This window comes from Pelobates fuscus, chromosome 13 (genome assembly GCF_036172605.1).
Source record: "Pelobates fuscus isolate aPelFus1 chromosome 13, aPelFus1.pri, whole genome shotgun sequence".
Lineage (NCBI taxonomy): Eukaryota > Metazoa > Chordata > Amphibia > Anura > Pelobatidae > Pelobates > Pelobates fuscus.
The window spans coordinates 9,360,434-9,377,188 of record NC_086329.1 but is presented as its reverse complement, the minus strand read 5'-3'; the positions used below and the strand labels follow the sequence as shown (position 1 = coordinate 9,377,188).

General features: G+C 38.6%; 1 protein-coding gene across 1 annotated transcript; it reads right to left on the bottom strand.

Moving 5' to 3' along the window:
• Positions 1-913: 913 nt before the first annotated feature.
• On the bottom strand, positions 914-7,097 carry LOC134583187 (G-protein coupled receptor 161-like). Its single transcript, XM_063440014.1, has 2 exons — positions 6,927-7,097; positions 914-2,212 (listed from the first exon to the last, which is right to left on the bottom strand). The coding sequence occupies exons 1-2, from the start codon at positions 6,975-6,977 to the stop codon at positions 914-916; spliced, it is 1,350 nt and encodes a 449-aa protein (XP_063296084.1). The 5' UTR covers positions 6,978-7,097.
• Positions 7,098-16,755: the final 9,658 nt, after the last annotated feature.

Sequence of the window (16,755 nt, the reverse complement as noted above, 5' to 3'; positions counted from 1 at the left end):
CGTACTGTGGAGCCCTGGCTGCCTTCTTGTCCAATCACCAGATTCTATTTCATCTTGAGCTACTTAATAGGATTGGTTCCTTACCGGGTTATTCACTGAAGTGTCAATTGTCAAGAATTCAAAGAGCATTCTGACTGAATTTCACATTTTAGGCCGAAATAACTGAATAGAAAAAAATACATGACTTGGAGATGTTGTAGTGATATAAAGACATATACAATTATAAACATGATTTTCTTCAAAATCTTAACAAGCCAACCCAAGGTCATACAAAATGGCTACAAAGAGGGAGACTCAAAGAGGGGGTGGGGTACAACTTGGTCCTGAATTGGGAAGTACTTTGGCAGACTTTGCACACCACTTGTTCACACTTATACCTCTTGATTTATACAGAGATTACACTGTTCTAAATGTCTTAGGTGTTTATCATGTCCAGATATGTAGACTGAAAGGGCCACTCCAGAAAGCAAAACCTATCCAGCCTATTGAGGTGCATGTAGGGCTATGGTACAGTCCTTACAATCTTATATCTAATTCCCCAAGCTGACAAAATAGAGCTCTAACTGCTAACGCGTTTTAATTTAGTTTCCTCTCTGCAATGCACTCTGCAAACACTGCTGTAACCAAAGTGACCAATTATTTGCTGCCTTGCAAAAGTGATATTTAGAAGTCAAGTTTATAAGACAGTTACAAACTCTTGCCATGCTACACTGTGTTCTGAAAGATTCATTGCTACTTTGTAGCTGCATTTTGTATCCTTGAAACAGTAGTCTTCTAAAACCTCTGAAGTGGGTCATAATGATCCGTATCAATCACCATATGGCAGAATAATTGTGTACGATTAGTTGAGCATGTCAGTCTCACTGGACAAGACTGCTGAAGAAAATATGTTTTATAGCATGGCTAGTGACATTCAAGACTCTACGGGACTTGGAAAATGACTCTCATTGACCTTTATGGTTATATTTCCAAATATAAATATTGAAGAATCTGTGGGGTCTTTTTCTTTAAGCTGGCATGGGCTTAAAGGTTCCCCGGGCAAAGAATGAGGAATCTCCAGGAACTCATTAACAAGACAGCTTGGTTTCTGGAGGAGATGGTCATTATGAAAGCAAGAAGAACCTGGAGGTACGTTTGTCCTCCACATGGTGGAAGGTGACAATCCAGGAAATTTCACAGGAATGTAATCTTCATCTTCGTGACCTGTCTCAGCAAACGAGGCAATGCTAAACATAGAGAAAGATCGAAGGTGGAACCTGTTCTCAAAATGGTTCACATTAGATCTGGATTTAAGTGATTGAACCCTTCTGATATTTGACTTCATTTTCCCTGATCGCACCATCAGAGATGTATCTTGCTGAACATTCATTTTCATTAATGCCTTTTTCCTTAGATTGACAAGGGCTTTTCTGAATCTTTTGCTCAAAAGAGCGTATAAAAGTGGATTAATGGATGAATTTAACAGTGCTAACCAGGCTGATATAGTTTGAATCTGTGGAGGGAGATCCCACTGCTTACTCTTGATAGTGATAGACTGTGATATGCTGACAATTATATATGGTACCCAACAACAAAAGAAAATTAAAATAACAATGAATAATCTGAAGGTTCCATTGTGCTCTCGTCCTGGGGTATCATATACTGCAAAAATGTCCTGCTTCCCACCTGGAGAAACACCTGGAAAGGGTAAAAGGGATTTATCCATGCTGTCTTGGTAATCGACTCTTTTGGGGCGAGGTTCGACCTTCTCTGAATTGACAGGAGATATTTTGCTGTCTTGTCCAAGAAATTCAGCATTTGCTTTCACATTCTTCTCTAGTTGACATTCAACATTATGTATTCGTCTGGCATGGTCTCTTGCTACCTGTACGATACGCATATAACAGAAGATCATGGTACATGATGGCACCAAAAAAGAGCAGGACATTATGAATCCAGTGTAGCTGGGGCTGTGGGCCCAGTTAACAGAGCAGCTAAATGTTGCAGGTAAATACTCAAAATGCCCCCATCCTACAAAAGGTGGGAAACCGGAAAATGTTGCCTGAGTCCATATCCATACGACGGTGCCAACAGCTCTTCTCGTTGTAGACTGGGCGTTATACTGGAAGCAGTTGACAATGGCACGATATCTATCCATAGCAATGGCAGCTAAGGTCAACACGGACGATGTGCAGTACACCACGAATGCAGATCCCATGTACATACATAAATACTGAAAAGATTAAGAAAAGACAAAAAGAAAAAAAAAGTAAGAAAACCAAATAATCTATTTACAATGAATACTATGACGAGTGTAAGAAATGAAATTGCGAAGAAGTGCTTATTTGTGAACATACATTAAAACATATTAACAGTTGTTTTTACAGTTCGAGGAGGAGGTCTGTTATATAATTCATTAACGGACTTGTGCACAGTGGAAATGTTTGGTTTGGCCAAATCTATTTGTCAAAAAAAAAAAAATACAAATATATTTTGGCTCGTCCGATAGTTGTCCATGTGGCAGTTTAGTTTGTTCCAATATCGTCCATACAAAAATATTCAGGAAAACAATTTAGATGAACATGGGCTAGACTGTACTGCAAACGCTAAATATTATGTATATATTCTACAGTGCACTGATAGGCGCATTCTCGCACCATTTGGTTCACAGATCAAGTGAAAAAAGTAACCAATACAGGGAAAAAGATCTATATTTACACTATATATTTATCACATTTTTACAGCCCCTCCTTATTTGTCCCTTTCTTGGTCCCTACTATTGATCTGTGAATAAAATTAACATTTACTGGCTGTCCCCTAGCCATCAATCATGTCTTTCTTTGGTGCCATGGGCAGAACTCCGAATCACAAATCAAACAAAGAAGCAAATCCAGTGCTTGTTCGGTTATACACCCATATGTCACTTTGGAGAACTCGGACAACTCCCCCCCCCCCCCCCAATTTGACCTACCGTAAATTCAGCTGAATTGCAAATCGTCTGAAAATGAATCCACAATTCTTATTAACATTTACTTTCAAACTGGGCCTTTGCAGTATACGGATATACTAGGGAATGGATTCAGTTGGCGTAAAGACATTCATTTTAGTGAACAAAATAATTATAGAAAAACATATTTTCAAAGAAAAACATCCTGAGAAAATTACTGTTTCCTTAAAGGAACACTAACATAGCAAATTTAGAAAAATCACTATTTAGTAGATATACCCAAAACAACAACAACATGCATGCATTTATTAACATTCTTTTTTCATTGGGGTTACATCTAAAAACAGCTTCTCTTGTCTGCAGCCATTGCAAGCCCTGCACTTTTCCCCAACCCAGAATTCCAGTCTATGCTGGGGAACACTAAAATCAGAGGCATCTTCTAAGTTGAGAAGACTCTGTGCTAGTTCCTTGAGTGCAACTTTCCAATGCTTCTCAATGAGCTGTAATGTAAAGAGCACATTGAGATCAGGGACAGGCACGCTAGCTAGCTCTCAAATTGACAGGCACGGAGATATTTCTGACCCCAATAATAAATGTGTCAATTTCTATTACAATGGGCGCTTTTATAAACGGTCACAAATGTAACAGGCTCCACACACATAAAGCATTCAGCAAGCTGAAGTGCTGTATGTGTGTGGAGTGTTCCTTTAAAACATTATATTTTTTTACATTGTGTGTTATCACTCGGGTTTTTAGTGCTGCAATGTGTTAACTAGAGCCAAATGCAGTTTTTCTCTTTGTGTTTATTCAAATGTAATTTCCCTCTATCATTTGTTCACCCACACATATGATGTTTCTTTCCGAGCTTCTTCTGATATGCTATAAATACATAGGGTAAATAATTAGATTTGCGGGGAAGCTGGCTTTTGTTTGCAATTTGAAAATGAGTCTTCTAACCATGATGATTAAAACACTATCGGCACAGCTTTCCTTCCCATTTTTGTTGTTCCATTACTATTGTAGTGAGAAACTAATTCATTAAATATAGACATTGATTGGAGGCTTTCTAACATTACAGTCAAGTAATTGTCAATAATTTATTGTTACAACCTCATTAACCCTTGATTGCAAGCAATCAGAAAACAGACTATCATATGGAATACTGTACGCAGAATTCCTGCAAAACCCAGATACAGGTCTGATTTGTAATAACCCCAAAATTTCAATCAACACAGAGCTATAAAAATATAATATAAAGGGGTGGGGCCGGAACACCATGCTGACCGGTCGCATGCAGGAGAGGCTCCGGATATATCTGGCCTCTTAAGCCATATTTAGCAGCTTTTTGCATTCGTACAGAGCCTGAGAGATACCCACACGGCTGTGGGAGAGGTAACGGACCCTGAGATCGGGAGTTTCGGACCCCCCCGCGGGTATTATTAGACTTCAGAGGCTGCAACCTACTAAGGGGGGACTGGGCGGATGGTCGCTGCCCTGTCTCCCTCCCCTGCTACCACATGCCGGCTTACAAAAACGCTTGCCGGTCCTTTTTCCCTCCCCCTCTAGGCTGGGGGAGTCATCACGGTTCCCACTGAAGAGAACTCGAGCTGTGGAGAGACTTAAGGGCACTGGCCAACCAAGCCAATACAACAAAGAAATACACCTTATACACACACTTATATACAATGATACTTATCAGTGGTAGGTGAAATACAGCCTCCCTCAGATCGCTCCCAGCTAGCAATCAACTTCAATACCAGTATATACAAAACACAACAAGGGAACCGGCTGGTAGCCTTGAACTAGGGAGGGGGAAACCTTATCCCTAGGGAGGGGGAAACCTTATCCCAAGCTCCACTTGGGATAAGGTTTCCCCCTCCCTAGTTCAAGGCTCCAGCCGGTTCCCTCGTTGTGTTTTGTATACACTGGCCAACCAAGGCCTACCTTGTAAGATGGCGGCGGCTCGGAGCACCTTACCAACTGCTATTACGATACAGAGCCACACTAAATGCTCAAACAGAGGATCATAAAGTGAGTCCAGCAATGAGTCCAGCGCTGACCGCAGCCGGGGAGAGAATGAGACCGAAAGAGCCAATGGACCATCTGCCTGCAACATACGCTCCCCTGGTGGAGATGAGAAGTGGAGGGGGAACTATGAGCTCATGCCGCAACACAGAACCACCAACCTGACTAACCAAACATGTACCACGCTTGCCAAGCGTTTACCTCGACTGAACACCAAGCACGGAAAGGGAAGCTTTGTCACTACCTGAAGGACCACTAGTAACACCTGTGAAAACCTGTGGTTCCTCACCATCTTGTATCATGCCTAACTGCTGCATTAACCCGCCACAGACTGTAAGCTCCAAGTGACATCACCTGGTCACTCTACACGAGCACAGAGACATTCACATACAAGAGACAGTAGCCCCCAGCTCAACACGTGCCACCTAAAAACTAACACTCTTTGTAGCCCTACTTTTTCCCTAACCTCTTCTCTCTGCTAGATCTCTCACGGACACATGTTTTATCACGGTCTGCTCGGTTTCAGTGGTTTTCATTTTAAGCCTGTTTTTCCTAGACAGCGTGTTGTATTATTTGTATTTTCTCTACACTTGCATTATAGTTTCCACTGCATGTCTCACCTGAACCACACTGCTATTGAATCATGTGCACGCATCCTTAATCCTGATAAGCAATATACTCATCTTGGAGACATAATAGTAATGGACTGGTAAGCCTGATCACAAAACAAAATGTGCGAAGTAACATGCCACTGTTTAGCCTGTTTGTACATGTGTACTCTGTTGTGGCGTTAGACAATGCTATGTACTCATCTGCATAACACAAAAAAAATGTATAAAAAAATAAATATATATATATAATATAAAATACAATACAGTAATAACTGTAAGCAAATAACATATATAACAATGCAAAGAACATGAGCAGTCATACATGTTACCAAGTGATACAGGACACATATTACATCTACTAGAAAATGTATAAACATAAATACATGTGTAAACACCTTCACATTTCACCATTTAAAAAAAAAAATCACTTTTGTAACTAATTAACCTTTTTATTGTGTACGTAACAATAGCAGTACTTATAACTTTCATAAAATAACCAAAACAACAATATAATATTGGTAACATTATATATTTCTCTGAATATGTAAAAAAAAAAATACCGTAAACTAAATAATGAAATGGAGGAAAAGAAGTGAGCAGAGAGACTTTTAAACTTGGACTTTTAGCCGAATAAGTGTTATATTTTAAAGATTTTTATGTTATATAATAAATTTTTATAGAATTAATAAAATAATTTTTATATGCACTTACGGCACTTTTTCCTGCTTAAACTAAAAGAAGGAGTGTGGTCCTTAACCACATACACGAAGCAAAGTGAGCCTAATTTCTGGCTCTGGGTTTGTGAGTACCTATTCACTATATTTATTTATTACTGAGTCTAAAACTGTATTACACTATATGCCACCCTCTATGCCTATCTAGGACTGGACCACTGGATAACAAAGAAGGGAAAGGGTCGCCTTAACGGACCCCGAAGCGCAAGAAACTGAGCTAAATTTATTAGCTCAGAAAAGTGTAAGTTTCCATTTGGCATTTCGTTCTATACCTATTCAATTTTATTATATAGGTTGCACTATGTTTTGTATTTGTTTATGCTTTATTTAAGGTACATACAGGAAGGTTAATAATACTAAAAAGAGGATTTTTAAGTCTAAGGTATAGGCTCTAAAATTTTACTTCATTTCACACCTTCCTTTGTTCAAGCGCTACACCAGCACATCTATTTGTTCTGTTTTCTGTTTAAAAGATGCTACGGTGATTTAGCGGCTACGTAAAATTGGTGTATATACTTTTTAAGAAAAATTCACATATCACTCAAATAGCGCTAATACTTTGACCTTTTAAATAATGAAATGCACCGTGTGCATATAACCGAGAAACACAAGGTGTTTTAGTTTTCGTACCTGGTGGTTTAACCATTTGTGATTCACGACTGAGCTAAGGACCAGAGGCATCACTCCAATGCCCACAAGGAAGTCGCTCACCGCCAAGTTAATGAGAAATATTGATGTATTAGAATGGAAATGCTTGGTTGCAGCGATAATGATAATAACAAGCAAATTACCTGCAACAAAATGATATAGTTAAGTTTAGATCATGTATCCAATTTCTTAAAAGGAAAGCAATAGTTAACACAATTGATCTATATTTGTAACGCATTATACAGATAATAGGTTAAAATTATCAATAAATAGATTTTTTTTTTTTTAAACGAACCCAGATACTCCCCTTCTATGGTCCTAAAGCTGTACAACTGAGAGAGGCTGACTGCAGCTATGGGTAGACTCCATCCTAGACAAGAACAGACTCTACCAACCAGAAGCATTTACTGTGGTCCACAGGGAGCATTCTTACCATGTAAGCCCCTGCACAACAGAGTTTACGGGATATGTTGTTTATGTCCCAGTCCCAGTTCCACTCATCACACAAATTGATAGTATACATAGAGTAGCTTTTATCAGTTTATTTAGTTTTGGGATCTAGAGTATGTGTAGTAATTTACAGAACTGCCAAACACGCATGAGGTTGTAGCTCTGGCTTTTTTCATATTTTGGGGGTGAGGGACCCTTGCAACATGTACATGCAATGTGTGCATCTCATATGCACAAGTTTAATGAGATTGATATAGAAAAACTGGAAAAACAGAATCAGGGTTTCCTGATTGATAGCCTGTGGGGTGGCGTTACACACAAAACAAAAATAGATTTACATAACTCATAAACTAGACAGAAACATTCAATTGCTTTGCATCAGATTGTCCTTAGCAGAATGCATATTTATAATGTATCCTATCTCACTATACAGCAAGGACCATTCAGGTAGCAGGAAATCTCATTGGCAATTCTTATTATGTCTCGTTCAGATCACATTTAGTGATATTTTCATTTAATTATTGTGCTCAAACAATCTGTTCAGTCACTTATAGCTAAGCATGTGCATTGTTTATGGAGTCATACTGAAAAACACTATTTTGAGAGCTAATGAAATGATTGATCATCCACTGGTGCAAGATGAATTTTATAAACTGCACCTTCTTTGAAGACCCTCATCAACTCTTTAACCCTCATTCATAAAACCTGCTTCAGTATATCTATACTATTAATGCCTCACTAACCCTCATTTCAATACCTCGCAGATTGTCCACAGTCAGTCTGTTACACTCAACTACAACGCTCTATCTTCATACACGTTTTCCATCTTATCAAATTTCAAACGTACAAACCTTCCCATCTCCTGTTAAAAGCTCATACTCACACTAATCCTCATACACCTATAAAATTTTACATATGCCTCCCAAACCCTTATATATCCACCCAACAGCCAGGTGCATCCCCAGAAAACATTACAGAGGGAGCAAATATATTATTATATGTACAGTCATTGACATAGGCATCATTTAATTCAAAAGAGGCACAATGTGCAAGGAGAGCACTGCACACTCTTGCCCTATGCTACAGACAGCCATGCCAACATCCTGCCACCCCACAAAGACATCTGACCTCTCAACTTCATTTTTGTGAAAAAATAACCGGATTCCATCCAAAGTATGGTTATCATGAAGTAGAGAGGATGATAATATAGCTTGTTTAGTATCACAGGATTTCATACTTGTCCTGGTCTGGCTTTGAGCAAACCTACTTAACTTCTCAAATTAATTTTCCATAATGAACACGTGTTTATAACTTGATATGGCCTGCTGGAGGAACCTTTAATGCGCCCTATAATTTCCTGAACTAAATCTATTTCTAGATCTAATTACCTAACCATGCATACAATTACTGTTAAAGGACACTTACCCACCACAGCTGTAATGCACATAACTATCATGACGAATCCCAGAATTCCATTTGACAGAGAGCCCAGGTCATAGATCACATCCAGCGAACTTACGTTCATGGAGCTGAATGCTGGAAGTGGGAACTGTGAAAATTGAGATACATTTCCCCAGTGAGATGGGGTGGAAGACATTCTGCAGTGTTATTTTCTCCCTTGGAACAGAAATCCTCAATTTGACTCCTTTAATTTTCAGCTAAAACAGATCTGATCTGGTCGCTGGATATCCATTTACTGGTTGATGGAGGTGTAAGGTCAGTATCAATTGTTGTCCGTCTTTCAGCTGTGTTTGTTAATATTTTGTGCGGATTTTTAGGCCAACATATAGAACATCAAAGGTTTCCTTACAGGCCTTAGATTTAGATGTGCATTTAAAAAAAATGTTAGATTGTGGATTAGACGAGGCAAAATGAAAACGATTTTACTGATAACACCACAGCAACTAATAACCATTGCTGTGTTTGTTGTCAGATAATCCTTCCGAAGATGACCCATGGGGTAGTGGAAATGTCTGCGAGACTCACGGGGTGGAAAACAACCCTGTCAGTGCTTTAATAGGATAAACAGTGGAAGTAAAGAAAAGATAAATGGAGAGCCATGGAAACCTGCATTGCATTGACGACACAATGTTCTTTAGTGCTGACAAGCCATGTCGTAGAGACACACACATGGTAACGTGCGACATCCATTGCTTTGAATCAAAGTATAAAGGTGAAGCTGACGGCTTCTTACAAATGCTTATTAGCCGCACACAAACTTCTCCTTGATGGCTAGACTCATTAATCGAGCAGCACAGCTGTGATTATATATATGCAAACACAATTTAACAGTTTTCATTACGAACGTCTTTCCAGCGCATTAACCCTCTCACTGCATTCTTCACAGATCTACTCTGCCCAGTACTAAGGACGTTTTCTAAAGAAAGAAAGTTATTGTAGGGAAGGCGTTGTAGGCAGGACTGACCAAGTGTTACGTTTTATTTTAGTAAGAATCTAGAGGACTGTCCCAACTGACCCACTTCACACAAAACTGTTTCGGTAACAGAATTCTTTTTCTGGCTTTTCCTGTAATTCCTTACCTCCCCCATATCCCGAAGTATACTTAGGCTTGCTTAACATTGACTAGTGTTTCTGTGCAAAATGAGACATTTTTATGAGTTTTTTTATGCAAATAGAAAATATTTCAGGACACCCAAGTGTTTATTTTGCAGAACATTGATAGGAGCATTTTTCCACCATTTGATTCACAGATCGAGTGAGAAAAACAGGAGCTGTAAAAATAAAGAAATCAACATTTAGTTACTGTCCACTAACCATCGGTCATTTCCCCCCTGCTCCCCCCCCCCCCCCCCCCATCAATCACAGTAAATCTATTTTTTGGTGCCATAGGCAGAATTCAGAATCATGACCCCAAGCCAAACATAGTTACATAGGCTGAAAAGAGACTTGCGTCCATCAAGTTCCGCCTTCCTCACATTTGTTTTTTTTGCTGTTGATCCACAAGAAGGCAAAAAACCCAGTTTGAAGCACAATTTTGCAACAAGCTAGGAAAAAATTCCTTCTTGACCCCAGAATGGCAGTCAGATTTATCCTTGGATCAAGCAGTTATTACCCTACATTGAAAGATTATATCCTTGAATATTCTGTCTTTGCAAGTATGCATCTAGTAGCTGTTTGAACATCTGTATGGACTCTGATAAAACCACTTCTTCAGGCAGAGAATTCCACATCCTGATTGTTCTTACAGTAAAAAAACCTTTCCTTTGCCTTAGACGAAATCTTCTTTCTTCCAGTCTAAACGCATGGCCTTGTGTCCTATGTAAAGTCTGGTTTGTGAATAGATTTCCACACAATGGTTTGTATTGGCCCCGAATATATTTGTATAATGTTATCATATCCCCTCTCAGGCGACGTTTTTCTAAACTAAATAGGTTTAAATTTGTTAACCTTTCTTCATAGCTCATATGTTCCATTCCTTTTATTAATTTTGTAGCCCGCCTCTGCACTTTTTCTAGTGCCATAATATCCTTCTTTAGAACAGGTGCCCAAAATTGCACAGCATATTCAATATGTGGTCTTACCAGTTATTTATAAAGAGGCAAAATTATATTCTCGTCCCGAGAATGAATGCCCTTTTTCATGCATGACAATGCCTTATTGGCCTTGGCCACTGCTGATTGACATTGCACATTGTTGCATAGTTTGTTGTCTATAACAATTCCCAAGTCCTTTTCGTGTGTTGTTATCCCTAATTTGCTTCCATTAAGGGTATACGTTGCTTGTGTATTCTTTATGCCGAAGTGCATAATTTTGCATTTTTCAACATTAAATTTCATCTGCCATTTGAGTGCCCATTCCTCCAGTCTATCTAAATCCCTCTGCAGCAAGGTAATATCTTGCTCACATTGTATTATTTTACAAAGTTGTGTGTCATCTGCAAACACTGAAACATGACTTTCAATGCTGTCTTCAAGATCATTTATAAACATGTTAAATAGAAGGGGTCCCAGAACAGACCCCTGAGGTACACCACTTGCCACCTCTGTCCAGCTTGAAAATTTACCATTAACGACAACTCTTTGTACACTGTTTTTAAGCCAATGTTCTACCCAAGAACAAGCATTTTCATCTAGACCGATTTCCTTGAGTTTGAACACTAATCTATTGTGTGGAACTGTATCAAATGCCTTGGCAAAATCCAAATAGATCACATCCACTGCAACACCCTGATCTATACTTCTACTTACTTCTTTGTAGAACGCAACCACGCAACTCATGTTCTGAGTTGCGTGGTTTGGTTGGTCCTTGCTCCAGAGAGTGGGTCATCTGATTGGCTCAAATTCAACCAAATATCAGTTCGACCCGAAACGAGTCTCCAAGTCTAGTTTCCAATGCAGTTAAAAAGATATGGTGCGCCACCTATGCTACTATATAAAATGGAGAGCAGCCATCACTTTGCTGCTATGACGTGGAGAATATGAATCTCCTGTATTTAAGCATCAAGGCGAGTTTTCATACAGTCATAATAATGTAAGGCTTTGTATTTTGTCCTTTTTTGCTTGATTTAATTGTTGTGTACTTTAGACTCAGCGGAATAGCTTTTTTGATCATTTTTTTAAAATGATTTAATGACCCATGGGGTGAATAAAAGGTTTTAGATTTTCACTAATTTGATAGTTTGTGCTTGTGATTCGATGATGATGTAATAACCTACTTTTTTACAATTATTTATTTTTTTTAGTCATGGAGGTTTGTTTATTTTTTTGCGTAGGCAAAGAAGGCATTGTTTCACTACGCTGGATTCATTAAATTAAAAGCATTTACAGAAATTACACATTTAAACAACTAAAATTAGTACAAAGAAAATGTCTACCAGGACCTGCTGCCAAATTGTGGTAGATTCTTATTTTAAATACATCATAATGACATTACATTTTTACATTATTATAATCCATTAAGCTGGTGTCATGCTTGCAGTTCTATTGTGTTCTATAATGTGCCCCTTCCCCCCCCCCCCCCCCCACCCGATTGATTGGGATTGACCAGTAACTGCTAGAGCAGAACCACCTAAAATTTTACCTATCATATGTTTTGAAACATACGCCTGATTTGGAATATAGTTTAGTTGCAATGTGCTACTTAATAATTGATTCTGTTCCCTCTTAAGTAACAAGCAAAATTAGTCTGTAGTCCTCCAAAACACATTACCGATCCTATGTGACTAAAGGAGTTAAAAAGTTGCAAAGGAAAAAAATGAAAGATGGAGGAACAACGGGGAAATGAAATATCACTCAGTAAATGAACCTTACAAGAAAACGGAATGTACAGCAGTTTGCAACAACAGGCTCTACGTGGTCATTTTTTCTTAAAGCTCATTAAACAAAAATTGCTTTTGCCATGGTAACCACAGAAAGTGTGGTACATATTTAACCCCTGGGAGAAGTAGGGATCATGTAATTATTGTCTTTAATTCAGTCGCGTTCTGAGCGGTAACTAGACGTGTCACGTTTATAGCTTAAGGCTGCCTCTTGCGATAAAAGCCAGTTTACATTTACCTAATGTGTCGATGCCCTTCATCTGTTTCTAGTGCCCATTGCATTACGTCTTTCTCCAGCCTGGCATTCAAAGGGTACTGCAAATGAGAGGAGAGTTTGGGGACAATTAAAAAAAAAAAAAATAATAAAAAATTATAGACCAGTGAAAATGTCAATTGGGACTCAGTACAGATGATAATTTTAAAATAGTAAAACTGATTCACTTTTAAAAATTAGTTAAAATCTCCTAGCAATAAACCAAATTTAAATGCAACGATTCATTGAAGTAAATGAAGTTGCAGCAAATGCCTGTCTTTTGGGAGCACAATGAGAGTGATTTTTATAAGAAAGCAAAGAGCCAATTTTTCTTTATTATTTTTGTTTATTTTGGGTTTAGTTTGTGAATTTATTTAACACTCAATCTGTTATCGTTTGAAAAAACAAGAGTATTCCTTAAATGGATAAATGAATAATGGATTAAAGGAACACTCCGTCTCCAGGGCCAGGCACCATAACAACTTAATCTCAATTAAGTAATTGTGGTGCCTAGAGGTCATCGGTACCTTCTTACTGTAAGGGGTTAAATGGTTTATAAACAATCTAACCACAAAGTGCTCCTGACGGCTCCCTTCTTCCTGGCCCCAGGCTTCAATGACAAAGCCTTTCCCTGGCTTCCCATTGAGAAAAATGTATTTACGTTTCTAAAGCATTTTTCTCAATGGGAGGCTAGTGACCACAATCGCTAGTGATGGGCTTTTTCACTGAAGCGGGGGGCCAGGATGGACGATGTTGGGAGAACATATGTGTGCATGAAGGTATGTGTGTATATATACAAAACATACTCCATCTCAAATTCCAAAACCCTTTACAAATATGAATTTTTAATAATCCATTGAGCAATTCTGTTAGACATGGGCATGTGAAACAAAGACGTGCACACCGTGGAATGCAGGCCCAATTGCACTCCTCCTTCCATTGAAACGCTGATAAACTTTCCCTTCATAACTAAAGACCAAACTAAATCAAGCATTTAGGATGGATAGGTTAGAAACTGTACCCCAAAAAATAAATAAACAATTTATTTTTAATAATTGGTAGTCTTTTTTTTTAAAGAAAATATGAACAAGATTTCTGTGTACGAACTCATTAAGCTGTATAATAAATACTCGTTTCTTCTTCAAACTCCAGTTCTTTCCTCATTACCGGATTCTAATAAATTTGGAGATTCGGCTTGGTCCGAATTGAAATTTGTATAATTTCGACCAATTTAATGACCTTTTGTATTTCAGAATTTTGAAATTATATTTGTTCGAAATGCTTCATAACTGAAAAATTTAGAAAATGTGCACAGTATCAGTTTGAAAAAAACAAAAAAAGATTTCACATGTTTACTATACTATGCCCTAAGTGAGCCAAGAGTCAACTGGACTACAATGTCAATTGCTAAAACCTTGAAACATATGGTTCCTGGTATTAAAAATGGTTAACACAAGTTATTGGTGACTTCCAGTTTTTTATTCAATGGTGTAATTTACATGTAATTTATCATCTGTTTCCCTTTATAATTACTATACAATATTTCTTTTTGGGAGAATTCAGGATTTGTTTCGTAATCCTGAGCACGGACAATCGTCATGTTTTGTTACAAATTAAAATTCTTCAATTGTTTTAATCCTTCACTGATCATTCTTCAAGTCATAACTTAGCTTTTTTTTTCCTAGAGCATTTGTGCCAACCATAGCTTTAAAAGTCAGCACCAATCAAACGATATATGAATTTAACATCCCTAGTAAGTAACCTGATATTAATGATAATTATGCACCAATCAAACAATATATGAATTTAACATCCCTAGTAAGTAACCTGATATTAATTATAATTATGTCCATAAGTCAACGAGCGAGAGAGGATCAGACATTTTTACATTTACCAACTTGGCCCTATTCCTAAGAACAGTTGTACTCACACGTGAACAACACAAAACTAAACAGTTTAGTGGGCTGTTTCCTTTCAAAATATTGGCTAATTTATAAATGGTGAGTTACAGTTAACTGTTGGGAAGCAGGTAGATCATAAATACATTTCAACCACACTAGAGAAACAATGAGATTACACATACACCTACCTCCTCCAATTATCGTAAGAGCAACAATTACAAGTTATACTCCTACTGCTGCCCTGCCGAGAAAATGATAGAAAATGTTCCATTAGCTTAATAAAGAGAGTGTGATAAAGCAAGAGGAACATTTTATCACTATTAGCTCCTACGGCGTGCTACAAACATACAGAGTTTGAAGGGTAACAATTAAACTTCCCCACAATTAACCCATATGATGTTTAAACCATTTACCTGATGAGAAAATGAAAGAGAGTCACGTTCAAAATTTGACATTGTTTCCTCGGGCGCTTTTCTTACGAGAAGCAAAAATAAATAATAAACAGAATAGAAAAACAAGGAACATAAGAGAAAATACAATAATACTCTATGTTTTATAAAAACTTTAATAAAATTTTATTTGTCTTTATAGTAATGCAAAAAGTAAGGAAATAAAGAAAGCACCACTTACATCACCTTCTGTAGCCACGCTGGTTCTATAAATGGATTTCCTGTCATCTCCCACCTTATAAATAGCGTTATCCTCCTGCATGGATGTATGTGCCGTTGCTGGTCACTCAGGGCAAATCACAGATTTTTTACGGTCTTCAATGTCCTTTGAAATATAGATGTCTTATTTTAGCTGGGTAACTTTGGGTATGTTATATATATATATACAATGATCAGCCATAACATTAAAACCACAGAAAGGTGAAGTGAAAAACACTGATTATATCGTTACAATGACACCTGTCATGGGGTGGGATATATTAGAGAGCAAGTCAACAGTCACTTCTTGAATTTCGTGTGTTGGAAGCAGAAAAAATGGGCAAGTGAAAAGATCTGAGTGACTTTATCAAAGCCCAAGTGGTGATGGCTAGACGACTGGATCAGAGCATCTCTGTGATGGAAGTTCCCGTGCCACGACCTCTTGGAGAAGCATGAAGGCCAGCCTCCTGCTGACGGACTATGAGTCTGGTCCCAATATCCACTAAAAAGAGCTATTTTCACTAGGGAAAGGGGTCATGGAGACCCCCTGGACACCTACTCAGACTACCAGCTGTAATTGGGGACCTCTGGGTATGGCCTGGACCCGTCCTGCACATTCAGCACCTGACCATGAGATACCACTCTGGAACTCTTTGCTGGATTGGAACTGTGATACAGTGAACCTTTAATATGGTAACTCTCGTTCCCTCAACCATCAATCAGGGCACTCTTTGGCCAGCATGGGGGCTTGCAGGTGAGCTTTTCAGGAATAAATAACATTTTGGTGTATAGGCCTCCCTGGAACCTCGTTTTGTAAGACTGGGACTAACCAGCCGCACACCTGGAACTCTGAGCCAGATCTGGGGAGGATTCTCCGATCAGGGCACTTTTTGGCCAGCATGGGCACTTGATCGAGAGCTATCCAAAGATATATAATGTGTGGGGGTACTGTGCTCCATGGAGCCCCATTTTGTAAGATGGGGAAAAGCAGCCACACGCCTGGAGCTCTGAGCCAGATTGGAAAATAGCCGCGACCTGATCAAACTTTAACATGCTATAACTCGGGCACGGATTCTCTGATCAGGGTGCGTTTTTGACAGGATGGGAGCACGGAGGAGAGCTATCCAGGGGTGCGATTGAGGGAAAGGGGTTTTATGGTTGTAAAAGCATTATGGGGGATGTAGTCCACAACATCTGGAGTGCCGAAAGGTTGCCTATCCTTGTTCTAGACACTGTTCTGCTGGGAAACCTTGGGTCCTAGAATTCACATGGATGCTACTTT